This window comes from Euwallacea fornicatus, chromosome 10, assembly GCF_040115645.1.
Source record: "Euwallacea fornicatus isolate EFF26 chromosome 10, ASM4011564v1, whole genome shotgun sequence".
In the NCBI taxonomy this organism is placed as follows: Eukaryota; Metazoa; Arthropoda; class Insecta; order Coleoptera; family Curculionidae; genus Euwallacea; species Euwallacea fornicatus.
In genome coordinates, this window is record NC_089550.1 from 4,771,575 (window position 1) to 4,789,868 (window position 18,294).

The 18,294-nt window shown below is 33.7% G+C and overlaps 1 protein-coding gene and 1 long non-coding RNA gene across 8 annotated transcripts in view; one reads left to right on the plus strand and one right to left on the minus strand.

Annotated features, from left to right (window-relative positions):
• The window catches only part of LOC136341690 (orexin receptor type 2-like), a 62,989-nt gene extending 44,864 nt beyond the window's left edge, over positions 1–18,125 (plus strand). For all 7 annotated transcript variants that reach the window (XM_066286924.1, XM_066286925.1, XM_066286923.1 and 4 more), the window contains 5 exons: positions 4,558–4,705; positions 11,500–11,712; positions 11,765–11,924; positions 13,170–13,276; positions 17,581–18,125. In XM_066286924.1, coding sequence (XP_066143021.1) covers positions 4,558–4,705; positions 11,500–11,712; positions 11,765–11,924; positions 13,170–13,276; positions 17,581–17,753 — 801 coding nt within the window. In that variant the 3' untranslated portion in view covers positions 17,754–18,125. The remainder of the gene's footprint in view (positions 1–4,557; positions 4,706–11,499; positions 11,713–11,764; positions 11,925–13,169; positions 13,277–17,580) is intronic.
• LOC136341692 (uncharacterized) lies at positions 7,064–10,495 on the minus strand. The gene is made up of 3 exons (XR_010732533.1): positions 9,900–10,495; positions 9,529–9,798; positions 7,064–7,871 (listed from the first exon to the last, which is right to left on the minus strand). It is a non-coding gene; the product is annotated as an uncharacterized lncRNA (long non-coding RNA).
• Positions 18,126–18,294: the final 169 nt, after the last annotated feature.

Below are 18,294 nucleotides of genomic sequence, written 5' to 3' on the forward strand. Positions count from 1 at the left end.
TTGCAAAGATTCATTGGAAATTGAATACTAAAAGCTGGGTTAATCTATAACGAACACACTAAAATTATATGAACCCTTCGTTCCGCCGATTTGGGGGTAGCAACCTTATAAGTAATAATTATTAATTGGAAATATTAGGGATGTATGCTGAGGGTTTAATGTCGAATATTTTGGGGATTAGTTTGAAGGGAGACGTTATTTTAATATATGTTTGCAATGAAAAGATGATTTCTCAAATCCGAAATAAGAAAAATTTTCTTGATATCTAGATTCGTAGAGAAAAAACGTCGCCTTCAATTCTCAACTTGAAAACGAGATTAAACAATACAAGAAGATTAAAACCCAGAAAATTATGTGTGAAAAGCATTTGATTTAATGTGTAGTGGGGTTAATGTTTGTTTGCCTTGGTTCAATGTAAATTTTTCATAGATAAAGATTTGAATGGCGACGTCTTTAAAGGAGAATGTCGTGATACACACCGAGAACGGACGTTTAACTGAGATGTTTTACAACATTGAGGTTTTAAATTTTCATGAAATCTTTTTTATTTTTAAAATTTTTATTTAATTTTATTGTCAGGAATGTAAAAAATATATATATATATTTATGTATTTAATATTTTTTGTGAGTGTTGAGGCACGAAAAATATCATTTCCAGTTGGGAGTTTTGTTTTGTTGAGTATATTTGAGTATTACCAGGTTTGTATATATTTCGTATTTGTATTAGGCCTAATTGGGAAAACGGAGTTTATTGTATTCTACGAAAAGTTGGAACATAAAATACGCTAGCTCTGTTGTTGACAATTTATAAATAAAACACATCCTATAAAATACGTCCTATATATTTCATTTCACAAAACGTAGAAAGATATAGCCTTCCTAATCTTGGCTTCCCCTGCTGAAACCGAATCTTTTTCCTTGTTTATTTTCCTAAATTCTCAATTTAGCCTCAATTTAATTTCACTTAATATCTACTGTTATTTTACTTTAACAACCACATATTGCCCTAAAAGCAGACTCTGTTCAAACATAAAATCTAATTATCAGTGAATCGTTTTTCTAAAGAAAATTCAATATAAGCCTAACTTTAAGTTGTTTGTTAGGTCGTGTTCCTGTAATGTCTTAAATAACGTTCATTCTACTCTAATACCCTTATTAAAGAGAATTAAGTGGACAGGTGCTTTAATGTAATTTAAATTGAATCTTTTAGTAAAGTTCTAATTTTAGTTCAGATGTGACTGCAGGTCTTGCATCAAAAGCTGTACTGAAGCTGCAAATCCACTTAGTCTCACTCGAGTTCCCTGATTTAACTCGTTATCGGACAATATGTTGGATTTAGTTTTTTCATGCCCATTTCGTTTTTTTACCCATGTTAATGATTTATCTCTCTCGTATGTTTCCATCTAGCAAACGAATTTTTTCAAATCCTCTCCATTTGGCTTCCCATTTAGTGCTGCTTTGACAAGGAAAGAGCAGCTCAATATTGTTATTTAGCACACGTTTTATTTTTTGTTTGACTGGAATACATTAAGCCAAAAATCGAGTTTCGAGTATAAAAGAGGGTGAAGTTTATGTGTTGAATTTAGACCCGAATTGCTAATATCTCAGTTTAGAGGATAATTTCTTCTTTAAAAGCAAATTACCCTGATTAACTTTTAACGGTATCACTTGCAATTTTGCTTTAACTGAACTAGCATGAATATATCTCTGTGTCCTCCTCTTTTGGCAGCCTTTATGCTAGTTTTTCTCCTTTTTAGTGGTACTGATATTCAAATGCTTGTGGCTTCCGGACATACATAAGCTATTTATCTGCAAAATAAGGAATGTGATGCATAAATTACCATAAAACATCGATTAATCACGGAGATATGTAACTTTTATGGTAGATAATGATAGCCAATGCTTCCCATGTGAGTGTCCATACATGCAATGAAAATCCAATGCTAGAACATCAGCACATCCTCTATTTGTAATTTCCCAGTAGATAACAGAACACGGCAAATTTTCAAGATGAATCTTGGATTCGAATTAAAAATTTAATATTAAATATTCAAATCGAGACATCAACCAACCTGGAAAACAATATAAAATGTTCCTCAGCAAAACGACATAAATATTCATGAAAAAAATGTAAATTATCGTCCAATTAATTATTTTCCTTTGGAGGGTTAATTTATGTGTTTCAAATTACTGGAATTAATGTAGGCAGAATCTGGAGTAGTATGAAAATAGAGCTTTACACAATACGCCATTACCAGCTGTTTTGAATTCCCCGGATATTTTCAGTTTTTATAACCCATGACCCGAAGCTGCAAGCTCAATTCCGCTGAGTAATGCATGGACATGTTTTTCTGGCCCTAAAAGCACCATCTATCAGTTCGCAATAAACGTATTTCAATCAGGTGCCCGAGTGTTTATTTTGACGTAATAAACACTAATTAACATCCATGCCAGGTTATTAGATTTCTATTAAATACTTGTTCATCATATTATTACGTTTCATATAATTTTCTAGTTTAATTTCATTAAATTATGTTCGAGGGGACTTTAACTGAATATTGATTACCCAACAGCATTTATTTAGTAATTTTCTGCATGATTAGACCAATTCTCCATTTCTACAGTTGAGCCACTGCATAGTAATTTAAAACCTTCAATATTCTTTTTTCCATTTACAGGGACATAAAAAGCTTTTAAATCTTTTAAATTGGGAGTGAAATACGAAGCTATTTTGTATTCTTAAGCAGCCGTTTTCGCTTTTAGGTGAATAATTGTTAGATAAGAAATCAGAGGCAAAATTTTAGATTTTTTTCACTATAACCATATAAATATGTAAGGGTATTTGGAAATCTGCAGACTGAATAAAATGTTGGAACAAAATAAGTATTTTACGTTATACACATTATGCGCATACAAAATTTTTAGTATTGTTGGCGGGCTGTGAAATTTAACACCTCGCATTCCTTGCTCAATGTCTTCCTCGTAATTGATCGAATGTTGCTTTAAAGCTCAAAAAAATCTCCGGAACGTCAACAGCTTTAGAGCACTTCCTTTTACTAGGGAACCTCCGTCCCCTGTAACATCAACAAATAGGGGCCAGTAATGATCTGCAGAAAGAGCTCTTAACCTCCGAACGCTTTTTACAATAATCCTCTAAAGCCTCTAGTTAAATAAACACAAGATTTGCTTATGGAAGTATAAGTAGCTTTAGGGGAGAATTTCACATATATACAGAGAACATCACGTAATCAATATTTTCTCTTATTTGCTCCACGTGTGTCCAAATATTAGGAAACTCACCGGAGTCCAATGAAATCCTCAAGGAAAACATTTGCCTGGACCATTCGTGTAATAGCAGAGGACTAGAACTAATAGTAGTAGTAATAGCAATTCTATAACCAATTTCTCCTGCAACTCCTCCATTTGGTGTCAACCAAAAACTAATAGGAAATTGAGACCCAATTTACCATGAAAGCCATATTTTAGATCGAGATTGTGAGTAGGTACTACTAAGTGGATTTATCTACGATTTATTATGGGAACTAAGCCAAGGCAAATGCATATTCATTTTCCTGACACATTTGTTAAAATTTAAATAAAAAAGTAAGAATTTGGTTTTCAAACAAGCGGATGTGAATATCCGGATAATATTAAAGAGATAAATCGTGGCTGAAAGCTGCTTTATGCATGTTGAGTAAGCTCTTAGGGGATATGAGCAAGCGAATCCCGTTTATGCTCTGATTTGGTAGGGTTAGCACCGGTTAGTTGGGAATAAATTCATTATTTCTTACCTACTTCTATGAATTTATGTTCCTTAGTTAAAACAATGAATTCTCCTTTAAATATGAGGCGCGAGCTATTAGCATGACAAAGCAAAAGCTGTGCAATTTTCAAGAAAAATGGTTAAGATTTCAGCTACTCTGTACTACTTTATAAATTACTCCTGTGTGTTGAAATCCTGTTCTCAGAAAATCGGAGAATTTTCTTAAAGGTTGGTTCAGATTTCGCAAAGGTAAAGTAACTTCATTTTGGTAAAAGTTCAGGGTATTTGTCTTGAGGCGATTCATATTACAAAGGAGAAAGAAAGAAGTTCGGGGAGTTTCCTTCAACTCTTAAAAGTCCAGGGAATTGAGTGAAATGTTAAAAAGAAGGGCAGCTTCCTTCGTTACAAAAACTAGTTTCCATTAAACATTTAAATAATTTTCCTCAAAGTCGGTGAATTTTAAATGAAGTTCCAGAAATATACTCAAGATAAAATTTTCAAGAATTTTCTTAAGAGCTAACAGTTTACTTAGGATTAGAGGAGCTCCATTTTTTCACTAATACTCCAGAGGATTTCGAGATATTGCACGTTACTGAAGAAATGATTTGCTAAAAATATCATCTAATACTGAATGAAGTAGTCAACTTTCGAATTTAAAGCCTTTTGAGAAATTCTGTACGTTTTTATGAACTGTCATGGTTTATGAACTTGTACTGTAGTTGATACGTTATGTATTTACGAATTTGATCTTGCAGTGAAAGTAAATATTTGACTATTTTTATTTATTTTTTCAGTCAGTCTCAGTAACAGTCTCCATCCTCACCTTGACCTACATCTCCATAGACAGATGGTACGCATTTTGCTACCCTCTATCTTTCAGGACCACCACTGCGAAGGCTCAAGGTGCTATATGCATCATCTGGATACTCTCCACAGTTTGCCGTAAGCTCCATTCATAGTAATAGAAATAGAAAAGTAGGAAAAACCCATTTTAGTCTAAAAAAAAACATTTGCCTGAATTTAGCAACTATTAGCTATTTCCCAAGCCGAGGTGTTTTATTTTTGCTCTTTCAAGAGAGTGAGAGTCAAATTAACGTGGCCCGTCCGGCAAAATATTTGGCCTCTTTCGAGTTCATTAAAAGTTATGCATTTTTTAAAACCCGTCAGGGATGTCAGTTTAATTAACGTTAACGCATGACTTGGAAGTAATTTCCTCTGAGTTGATTCGGTTCATATTGGGCTGATTATTTGACTTGTTACGTAATCGTTATCAGAGCAACACGTGGTGATTTTGTAGAAATATTGACTGACAGCACAACGAAATTTAAGCAAAATTTGGGATCCGTGTAAATTAATTCTGGTATTAATGCACAACCGATTTGATAATAATTGGCTCAGATCATGCCTAGTTAGGCCCAGTTGTAAGTTGGTTATAACAAGCTGTAGTGTTGGAATAGTAATTGAGTTTATTGTTTGCACTGTGATATCAGTGGTGCTGGTATTAGCTTATATTAGTTGAATGTGTAATACAGATTTAGATTGGTAGAATGGTGCAGATTGAAAGTTATGCGAAGGTAATAATTGGAGCTCGAATTGCAGTCCGGATCATTAGAACTTTCAAAAGTGATTTATCTCGTGGTACAGAGCTAGCAGACACTTCCGGAAAGTGCATTCAAAAACACTGACTTTGATTTATTTCGTTTTTTGTTGTTGTCAAGTGGTGCACGTGAAGTTTAAAATTCAATGAATATAGTCAGCACTAAGGTGCTGACCGTTTCACGCTTCTTCAGCAACTTCTCAGAATGCTCTGAAAATCTTCATGTCCACTTTCAAATTCAAGGGTTCCCGACTCACCGAATTTTAAGTATTCGATTTCCTACGTTCAGTGATAAATTAGTACTGAAATGGAGTTAATTTTATTTATTATGCTGCTAAGGAATTGACTTCATAGCGAATCTACTCTAATCTTATAAAAATAGCTATCGCAGATCAGACTGGACGATTCTCAAAGATCCAAAAAGCCAACCCGATAACCATCGACTATTGATCTTGTATCTTTGTTGATTAATCGTTTGCCTAAGGGCTACGCACTATGTCAATAATCGAAAAATTGCGTTAGAGTAATGGTGGCACGGGGATATATGGAAAGGGCCTACTATAGAGATACAACCGCCATCCGTAGACAAATTCTATGATTTAGCACAAAAGCTCAGGAATGCGGGGCTTTTGGTGTTTGAACGGGTATCGTACTTGCTTGCTTATTTGGGGAGATTTTAATTATTTCGTAATGAAAATAATTATCACCTAGTGAAAAGGGTAATTTTTCTAAAAAAGCGATCCCTTGGTTGCTGCCTATGACAGATTATTATGGCGTTAACGAGCTACGCTTCTATATCTCCCATTCGGCTAGTTAGTGTTCTATTGGAAACTGCACAAAAAAAGGAAAAACAAAACTATAAAGTCAATGATTGCAAACACTCTAATATTTAACGTGATAAAAGTGGAAATGTTTCCTTTTGGTAAAAAGTCCCAATAAATATCCCTCTTTTTCATCCTCATAAAATAATAAAAATATCTTTGTCCGAATTTCTTTTACGAGCAAGTTTTACAAAGTAGGTCTTATACCCATGTGTCTAATACAAAGTATCTCTATGTATATTTCATTAAATCCACGGACGCAAAGCACAAAAGAGGACAATAAAATGCCCAAGTGAACAGAATATTGTTCTGAATTATTCAAATTATTTTAACAAAGCGCTGGTTTCTGTTAAGAATTTGAAAATCTCATTGAATAAGCAGTCTTGAGAGCAGCCAGAAAGTGTTAGATTTTATTAGATTATTAAGAATGCGCAAAAGACAAGAATTAGAGACGTTTTTAGGCGGCATTTTAGCTAGTCAGGACTTTAATTACATTGCAGGGTGATTGGCCAGTAGAATAATAACAATAGATTTACATTGGGTTTCCTCTGTGTTTTTTACCAGCCTTGGACCTCTCGACGAAATCGTTTTTTTGTCATAACATTTTTGATTTTTTCAGCTTTACTATATCATAGAAAATTTATGGAGGAGGTGAACCTACCAAATAGAATTCTACAACGAAACCCACCTCAAAATCTGGAATATGCGAGAACTCTCCCTGGGAATGACAACACAATGGGTCAGTCAATACAGTTCAGTCATGGACAATATCAGCAAACTCTCGTCAGTTTGACGTCATTCCTTGGAAGAGTTCTACTCCAAGTTTCCCGAATAGAGACGGGCGTTTCGATAGTTTAAGCGCGGGTAACCTCTTCAGACTGATTTAGTTAACGCAGTTTGGTTTTTATTTATTCAGATTCATTGCACTTGAAATCAATAACAAATAATAATATAGCAGCAAAAACCGATTCATCCATTATGCTTCGTCGCATTTTCCCAGAACATATTTCACGTGTCATAACCCATATTTATTATTAATGGATTTGGATTGCTTCCACATATTTACGAGCATGGCTTTGCCATTTTTTTTTATCTATGAGCACGAAATTCGCTGCGAATAATATTTCCCATATAGATCAATCATTTTTTACTTGATACCAACTAAAACCTTTTAGTTGAAAACCGCCGTTGTTTTATTCGTTTCAATCAGTGAAATCTTTAAAATCTATGTATTTCGTAATAACATAAATTTTGCTTTAATATTAGACAAAATTAAGAATTTTTCAGTAATAAATTTGTATTAAATCAAATGAATTATGTACAAAATAGGTGGTAAACGATCTTGAATCAAAACTTTTATTATGGTGTTAATAATACCACTTTAATGGCATGTCATCTCCGATAAGGAAACAACTTAAAGTCAGCCTAAGGATTTCGGTAAACAAAAAGATATTTTACAATACTTTCCCTGTAATAATAAACTTACTTATTCTATACCAAAGACGGGCTAAAACCTATTTTTTGCCAAAAACTTAATAGTTATCTATGACAGTTATCTTAATGTTTTCGCCTCTGATAGCGAGGAAATGGTTCCTCTTGGGTTCACCAGATTCAGAATCTTTTTCTGGAGAGGGAGAGGCAGTTTCCAGCTCTATGTTCGCTAGGATGAAATTTTGGCTGTCGCGTCTTTCTGCAATAAATAAGTACAAGCAATAAATATACAAGAGCGGATTTTCATTTCATAACGATAAATAAAATTAGTTAAGAACCAAATTAATTAGTTTTTCAATTTCATTTGATTTAATTAATATTAATAAAAATTCTTCATTCGCACAGGATCGATTTTGTTTCGAGATTTACGGGAGATTTTCTCAGTAAAATCAGGCAAAATTTTTTAGTTTTTTTTTGTAGATATGATTTTGTTATATTCGCTATTATACAGAGTATCCTATTTAACGTTAGACACTAAATCTGCTTAACGTGCATTAACTTTAGGCAAGTTTAATGTCTGACCGTAGTAACCGTAGCATAGGACGAGTGTTATTGGCAGTTACTTTTAACTGCGAATAGTTTGGACTTGCACCCCTGCTTGTGTGTGAGGGCTTATTCCTAAATATGTTCGTGGGAAAAAATCGCAAATTATTGCCACAAAATTTAACTTCTTATCTACGCCACTGGCCTGGATTTAGATCAGTGTATTTTTCATCTTCGAAGTGTCTCTCTGTCGTTTTTAACTTCACCAAAAGACCTTCGAAATGAGACAGAAGTGATAAACAATTATTGTTTGTTTACATTCGTTATCGCCTTAAACGACTAGTTTCGGTAAAAATACCCAGATAATCCCATATGGAGTTTCGAGAATGAAGCAGCATTTATTATTGAAATATATATGGCGGTTTGGATATGGGAATATGATGCATCGTTTTAAAAGGCCTTTCGACACATTTCTTAATATACAGGATAATCTATTTAAACAAGCGCGCTTTAGGCAGATTTAAAAAAATAAATAATGGTATTTTTAGCTCGCTTAATTTAATAAATGAAATGCATTTCCTTTTTTTTTTGCGAAATTCAAACTCCTTCCCTGTTTCCTATATTGAATTCGACTTTCTAAACATTCCCACCTCAGTAATCATTAAAGCGAAAAATTACCTATTTAAGTACGCAGCTGAAAAATTAGCCTTACGTGCATGGCTTCTCTATACCTGCCCAACATTTATCATCCCCACGACGTCTACATTATGACACCCATTAAAGTACTATTTTCAGATAAAACCGCAACTTCCTTATTATCCAGGAAAGTGGGAGAAGATCCCATAACGGAGAATTTGTCGTAGTTTGTTATAGATTTCACAGCTCAAATGCAGTAAATAGAGTCTTAAATTGTTATAGATGTTTTTTCGTGGAAAGTACTTAATATCTGGAAATTGTGTCATTGTATATAGCGTGAATTGGATATTTACACCTACGATAATAATCTAATTCAAATTTAAACATGAAGGGGGCGGTTGCATACTTAAATACAATACAGGGGGGAATTGGAATTTCTGGAAATCCTAAGTTGCCAAGTTAAATCCTGGGATATCCTGAAAGCTAGGGCTTAGAAGTGTTTAATCCCAATCATTATGCAAGCTATTTTATAGTTGTAGAACAACCCAAAAATCGCCTGCCTCTTAATCTCCATTACTAACGACGTAATCTCAAGTTAATTCCAGAGGGATAAGTAAAAAGAATTGTCTTTAATCATCCTCCCACATGGAGATATTGATAAATTACGTAGTTAATTTTTTATTGTGGCAAATAAACTCTTTAAATTATGGAAGTTTTGATGAAGTTTTTGAACTTACCTCTGCTCTTTCTGCAAAAATAAATGAGGATTCCAACGACAATTAACAACGCTACTGTGACTACGGTAACAGCGAGCAATAGGTAGACCTTGTTGGTGTAGCTGCTTCCTCCCCAATTATGAGGATAATTGTGAGATTCGGACCCGGTGGCTATTTTCAGATTCGGTTGAGTATTTTGGTCGAGGTTAAATGGAGTTTCGGTTAGGTTCATTTTCAAGGTTGAAAGTTAGGCAAGGTGAAGAACAACTGATCTTTCAGAGAAAAACTTATCTGGAACGCAAAAAAATATCTGTACTGAAAATGCATTTCCATTAATTGCCACTCATAAAGTAATAATATGTGAGATAAATTATCTGTGAGCATATACATACGTTGAAGGGGAAAGCGCCTAGTCATATCTTTTTGGAGGGTGTAAATGATTTTCTATCATAATTATCATATCTCTTCCATGTAAACACTGTAAACTCGTTACGACGATATGTGGCACACTTTATTTTTTATGGTAATCTAATGGTTCTAAGTAGTCTGTTTACATCGTCTTTTGTTAAATCAATAAAAAGTCACTGAAACTCTTAATAATACTTTAAACTAATAACACTAATAAAAATAATACCGTTATGAATTTCCCTAAAGAACTCCCTGCAAATTTAGTCACTAACTTCCATTATAACACCCTGGATTTCACTATTATATTACCCTGCAGAATTACCATTAAGAAAGACATAACATAGACACTTATCCACAACTATAGCGCGGGTAATATGTGCGATAGAGTTAGTAATCTCCATATCTCTATTATCTATTTCATATTTTAAGAACACTTGGCAGGTAGTTGAATTTTCCGACAAGATAAGGTAATATTTCCAATAAAGCTGTCGATTGATTAGGGACTGAAAATAAACAGATTTACAATACAGGTTGTCCATTAAACATATGGCAAAAATTTAATGGGTAATTCCCTAGACAATTCCAATAATATTTTGCCTTTTGATGGTTTTTAAAAAGCCTTTTCGTTCCGAAGATAATTATTAGAATAGTCCAAGGAATGACCCCTTGAATTTCTTCCGTATGTTTAATAGACACCCTGTATAGACGTCTACTGTTGTGTAATTTATGTTTGGGTGATGGGCTTAATATTAGGGTGTAAGAGGTAACGATCATAAATGTGATTATTTTGTAGAGATGAAGGTCATCTTTGCGTCAGAGATTATGTAGTTACGTCGTAAAGAATTATACGCATTTCCTGAATTAAATAATAATGTGATTGTTACTTATTAGAAACTTCAAGTTACTCAGAAGTGCTGATTATGCGTGCAGTAACTTACGAAAAATAAAAAAATTGTATAAGTTGAATATTTTGAAATCATTTTCAATTACTGTTTTGAGTTTTAATAATTTTCCATTTAAACGGTTTTGATACGTTTTTCTTCGTATATACAGGGTGTTCCAGCAAGTACAAACTAAGGGCATGTTTCATGCTTTCACCGTATAATTATTTTATGTATTTTTCAAGTGCTCCCTGGCTGCTATATCCTGTACAATAATTTTAATGATTTTATCAGTGTGTTTGTTATCGTTGTCAGCAGTATGATGGTTCATCATTTCGAGACTAAAATAAATACTGATTAAGGTCGTATGTTTCCAAGGAAAAGTCGATGTTCCAAGGAAACGTTATCGATTTACACTTAAACATGTTGTAATAATACACAATTAAGGAATTTCGACAATGCTAAAACAAAACTCAATTAAATAAATTTTAAGTTTCGCTTTCTGTATCGATTGCCTATAGATGATTGTGATTTAATTATTGATTTTACAATAAATTATTATTTGTTGTCTACACAAAAACGTAGCTATTACAGTCTCTTGCGCGTTAATCATTATTTGAAATCTAGCATAAGTTCTAGCATAATTAACCACTTGAGAGTGTTTGTTTAACGAATAATTTGAATATAAATTTATTCTTCGCAGAGATACCAGAAACGTACTCCCTCAGGACAGTACCATACCAGGACTTCGAAATTTATTTGACGCAATGCGTTCCTGCTTGGGGTCAAAAGATCGACAAAATTTACTTCATAGTCAAGACCATAATATTCTTCGTTCTTCCTTTGATCTTCATGTCAGTGGCCTATACCAAAATCGTCATGATTCTTTGGAGATCAAATAATGACCAACGTCCAGGTAAATCTCAGTTTTGGTATAATATTATTATTGACTCACAGATTGCCCCCAGCTGGCTCAAATCGATCAGGGGAGAACACTTTTTCAATGAATATGAACACGAGCACAGAAGGACAACTGAAATCCCGAAGAAAAGCGGCAAAAATGTTGGTTTCTGTGGTTTTGGTGTTTGCACTGTGCCTTACTCCTCTGCACTTCATGAATATCATAAAGTAAGTAAAAACACATGGAAAGACTAAAGACATTTGTCGTGACTTTATGGCTTTCACACTCTCTTTTATACTTTCCTTTGTAGTTTTTATTACAACGTTGCTTTTATATGCTCTTCCTGCGGGCAAATGCAACCTTTTTGTGCACTTTGCAAATTACTAATATAAAAATCTAGAAGCAACATAGCGGTGAAAATGTAAGAATCTCATTTCCTTTAATGTTCAAAAGTATAAATCGATCTCAGCCACACAAAAGCTCTAGTTGGATTTTATACCCGCGATATTAGTTCGGATGTTATAAGACGTAAAAATGTGGGAGTATATCTATGCATTACATAGAGATAGATGGTAGAAAATTTCCTGGTTTAAGAGAACCGAAGAAGGATTTATGTAACATTATGTCAAAGGAATTTCTTCGGAGAGCGTGTCGTTCGTAAATGTCCCTGTTGTAGCGAAAGCTTCCCTGTTGATGTAAGTGTTGATTGGATTTACGGGAATTTTATTCCAAGCTAAATAACGTTGAAGGCTGATTTAATATATATACTATAGGGACTGAAGCACAAAAGAGCAGGTGGCTCGTATGGTACTACAGCATCGGTGAACCTATAGGAGCTTTAAAAATTTAAGTGTTTTTATACCCTACAACTATTATTAGTTCCTCTTTACAGCTGTTGTTTCGAAATTTTAAAATAAATTTTCTTTTCAAAAATACTTCTGTTAGACAAAGTTATCTTAGAGCTCTGAAATCAAACTACTGATAACTCTATTTGTAGGATAATTTAATACATATTAGAGAAAATAAGAACTTTGTGGCCAGCCATTGCTTCTATCAGAATTATGCTTCTGGTTATGTTCGGTTATTTTTGGTTCAAAGTAACAATAAAATAAATATAAAACTAAAAGAAAGTATATTGTTTTCTAAGGAAAATTGGTGAAATTTTTTTTTTAAGAAAAGCTAAACACATTAATACTTTATTGAGTATTGAATATCGTAACCTTTCGTTTTTTTATACCCACACGACTATATTTAAACATACCATCTCAATATACTTGTTCTATGTCTAAATTCCTTATTAGAGAGAATTTAGATATCCATCAGTTACAGCAAGCGACGGGTTTCGCCATAAAGCAAGTTTTCTTGGAACCCAGGGAAAACCCGTCTTTTCTTTAAAATAAATTTCGCCATATCATCGCGTTTATGCATAATTGTTTATTCATAATTATAACAACAATTATATTGTTTCGCAGGGATTCGTTGGACCACACTCAAGTTAACCGCGCACTCTTCTTGTTGTGTCATTGGTTGCTCTATGCCAACAGCGCAGTGAATCCCTTAATTTACAACTTTATGAGCGGTAAGTGGTGCTTTGTTTTACAAGTAATTTAAAATTTAAAAATCTTCATTGTACCACAATACAGAGCAAAAAGTAGCCGTCAGGTATCGGTAATTCTTGTTTTTCCAAAGTTTTCTATAGTACTAGAAACAAACCTTTTTGTTATGGAGCGTGTAAATAAAAGCTCTTTTAATAATGTATATAATGAATCTTTCTGGTATTGACTCCGAAATTACTTGACCTACCTAATCTTGACTAACCTTTTTTTTTAGAGAGGATTAGGAAATCTATGTACCGACATGTGGACTGGGCACAAAGACGGTTTTGCTTACTTGCATAGCGTCAGATTGGTATTCTTTGGAATACCAATTAAACTCCTTCCTTCTCTTCACTTTCGTATCTCTAACGGAATCGCCACTATTACTCAGGGAGAGGTTAGCTTTTTCTCATTCGAAAACTCCTATCCTTCATCTACCTATTTTATTAGAAAACCCTCTCCCTCGTCAGTTTAGAACATGTCTTAGAACCAATACATTTTACAACGGGGGCGAGTGTCTTCTCTACTTGCTTCTCTCAATTTATTGCTCATATAATCCTTTCATAACTTGAACTAACCTGAATTGATCGCAACTCTATATGTTACCGAATGAGAGTAGTTTTAAAGTCTATTCAATTTGATGTCATGAAAACTAAATATGGAAATTTCGAAGGTAGTATTGGACAATGGGATTTGTTATGTATGAAAATAGAAAGTATGCAGTAAAAGTTTTTAGTCGTCAGAAGAGGGCGTTAAGAATTCAGAGAATCTTACAAAGAAATATTTAAGAAAGTTGGAGTTATGACGTTTACTCTAACATAAGCATGTTAAGCATTGCATTTTTCTTTTTTTTATTAATATTTTTTTGAGAGGCAGCACCTCAAAATTTATTCTCGATCAGAACTTTACATTATAAATACTCAATCCATAGGTTTACTGTGCATCAAAAATCTGCTTATTTTCAATGCATAAAGCAATGCATCAAACTTAAACTAGCGGGATCTCGAAAATTATAAGAGATACAGAGTCGACTAAATAATGGCAAAGTTCCGCAATTATTTATATGGCGCGGATTAAATAAAGTTTCGATATTAAGAAGTTTCGCTGTAGTTCCTGAGTTATCCGATGAAATAAAAAAAAATTGTAAAATCTGTTTCTCAGATGGGATAGTCAGATCTGATTGGTAACGTTTCGATTTTGTCACTCCATCACTGACTTTATTAATACGAACTGACGTCTTAGTTAAACTAAATTCACGTGAATATATTATTTTACAAGCCGATGCCCCTTTTAATGAAGTTTCACGTGCCTTGATCTGCAAATTTGATGAAATTTCTTGATTTAATTGTGTTTTCTGACGACGTGTAAAGGACAGAATAATAAGGTATAAATCTCTATGGAATTATATACAGGGTGTCCCACAAGTGTTTCATTATATTTCAGTGGGTAATAGTACATTGAAAAATAATATGACTACCTATATAAACCATATTCCAATAATGCTTCATTAAGAAGATACAGGGTGTTAAACTTTACTTAAAAAATCTAACTTTTATTGATATATTCAAAACCGTTTGAGATATGTAAGTGAAATTTGGTATGTTTTGAGAGTTTATGTAGACGCATTTATTTATGCAAAAGGGCTATTTTTCGTTTCACCAGTGACGTGCGTACGGATACCTCTCAGCACATTTTTAAAGAAAAACATGGTGCGCCACTGCTTTTTATCAAAATAAAAATTATTTTTAGAAGTTTAATTTCATTTAGAAGAAAAATGCTCACTTGACTCTTTCGTCCGACGTATCGTTTGCCAGTAAAAAATTGAATACCGTCTATATGCACGATATTCTCTAAATAGTTTTAATAATATTAAGTTTGTTTTAAATATTATTAATTTGCTATAACATTATAGAAATTGTTCAAATTGGTGGCCATTTTGTTCAATACATAATTGAGCTCGCCTGTTCATTGATACTCTGATACGTTGAAATATTCCAGGTGTGTTTTAAGTTTAACACCCTGTATCTTCTTAATGAAGCATTATTGGAATATGGTTTATATAGGGAGTCATATTATTTTTCAATGTACTATTACCCCCTGAAATATAATGAAACACTTGTGGGACACCCTGTATATACGGGACTTATTTCACTTTTCCTGTATTATTTAAAACGTAATGACAACTTACCTGGAAGTTTCCAATACAGTTTGGAGAAGCTAGTTTGACGCGACAGCAAACAGATCGGCTAAGGCTTTTTTACAGAATACCAACTTCGAGAAGCTAACGAGAATCTAGGTATCATCAGCCTGCTCGAGGCCAGGATAATAAGGCACAATTATTCTTCCCATATAACCCAACTGGGATGGAAACTTTCCACAGTGTGCCCTAAACTTTGGCCTTATCGGTGGCTCAAACACGTGACTCTGGAAATAAAAATTTATTGTCTTTCAGAACTTGCAAGAAGGATAAATGCGATATTCTCCTCTCTTGTAAATAGTATCACTTTTCCTGCAAGCAAAGAGTGTTTTTCTAGATAAGTTCTGAAATATAACCAAGTTTGGCTCTAAAATTTCCCACAGGCAGGAATAGGTGTTGGAAAATATATATATATATATATATATTTGTGTGTGTGTATGTATATATACTTATACATATATATATATATATATATATATATATATATATATATATATATATATATATTGTCAGGGATAAACTTTATGGGTCAGGTTGTAAGTTAGCATGGAAAATTCGGGATTGGCATTACAGTTTGTTTGTTCCTGTGGGACACAACAAATGGCATTGATGTAGATGGAAAAGATCCATAATTTTAGCACAAACAGGTTAAAGTATAATAAGGAGAATTTAAAGTTGCCTGGAAACTCATCAAACTCGATTAGAAAGAAAACTGCGAGTCTGTGTTGATTGCACCATGTAACGCGATTTAAACTTTAAATTAATAGCTCACCTTAAGTCTGTGATTTATGCAGCTTTGCAAACTTTAAAACAAGCAAAAATGCAAAAAGCCGCCCTATCTAATTATTAGGTATAACAAATTAAAATCGCTCAGTTAAGTTTACAGAGTATTAGTTCAAGCAGTCAAACCTTGGGTTGGGTAGTAAAACTTTTGAATTCTAACAACTTTCAAATTGAATTATTTTCTTTGCTGAGATTTTACTGTTAACCAACGTCCCAATGCGGACTTGTGAAGAACTAGGGAAATAATTTGTATGCAAATAATTCGATATATTCTAGGGATTTATGAAACAATTCTACTCTTTGTGTGTTTTATGTCAGTTTCATGTGCTTTGGGGATAAAATGCGAGCTTGTTTTTGTTTTTGGGGGTTTGTTTGTTAGTCACAGTTGTGATTTGAGATTGACAAAACCATTTTTCTGATTAGCTAGGGCCTGGGTGTTTTATTTACTCAGATAGATATTGAGTTTATAGAATGTTTGCTCGCCTGAGTGCTTCTTGGGATCGAATCGTTGGGCGGGAGGGGGGGGGGGGGGGGGGTGGATGCTCAGGAGATATTCGCAGTTTACTTTAAGATGTATACGTAAACTTTTTGAGACATTTGGCCTAAAAATCTTCAATCTGTTACCAAAAATGTGATGCATTTTAACAATTTTCATATTAGATGGGAAGTTTACGTCACGAGCGGGGCAAGCCGGAAAAATTCAGTGCCCTGCACCCTTCTTAATGCGGTTCTAATAGAATACAACAAAAATTCTAGGTACTCTTCTACGTAGCTTCATGGCCATTCAAAGCAAATTACTTTTATCCGCTAATTTCCAATATTTGGGATTCAAGTAATTGATTACCAATTTGCAGTTTTTCAGATTTACGGCTATTGTTTAAAAAATGTCAATGAATAGGCTTAAAATTATCACTGCTTGTGAAAAAACGGCCTTTTGTAATATTTTCAACGCTGGGTATAGATTTCCCCCATTTCCTAGAACGTGCGTTTATTTAATTATAACTTTGATCAATTTTGGGATAATATTATAATAGAGGAAGTCTAAAATTTTACCTTAGCAAACTTACGTTACTCTGTGGACAATAATGTGGTTTTAAAGCCTTTATCACTTTCAGGCTCATTTAGGCCCTGCAAGAATTATAATACCTTAGAGAGGCGCACAAATTAATGTCGAGAGCGACTCTTAATAACGCCATAAATATCTTGTAAATATTACCTCGGCGCATTTTGGATTAAAACCTATTTTGAATGGCTCAGAATTCTCTTCCTTGATCAGTGTAAAATCCTTAATAAATTACTTTTTTCCAGGTAAATTCCGCCGTGAGTTCAAATCGGCTTTCTATCAGTGCAATCTCTTCAACAAATCGGATCGTCGTTTTGCTAGAAACAGCACCTACATCTATCGCTACACGACCAACAATAGACATAGCTGCAAATCCAAAACTGAGATGGTACCTTTGTCTGCAGTCAAGCAGCCCTAAGGCGAAAATGTTTAATGCACTAATGGATAATATTATCCTTCAATTGGTTAACGCTCAACTGTGTTTATTATCGAGGTGTCGTAATAGTTCCTTGTAATTTTAATACTCTTGAGTGCAATCATGTAATTTTACTCTTGTAAGTAAGCATATTGCAATGTAACGTTTTTACTTTAACGTCTTTTTGTATTTTTATATTTAGTATTGGGCTTATTAGTTTCCTAATTACAGATAGAAACACGCTTTTCCCGTGGGCACTAATCTCTCTTCTGTTTGTTTGTCAATTTGGCGCATTAATTTTGAATAATAAATGTTCTTGTAAATAAAACTTCACTGTGAATAATAAACGTCTAAGTAAATGTTGGGAATAAATCATTTATGCGTTTAATATTTGAACTACGGAACTCCTTTTGGGTACCAATATGTGGCAGGAAATTAGAGAAAATCCGCACGTTTTGCCTAACTCTCTACACTGGGGTACAGTTGAGAACTGTTTAGCGCTAATAAGTTTGTCTAATCTCTTACGAGTTTGGAAGTTTCGTAG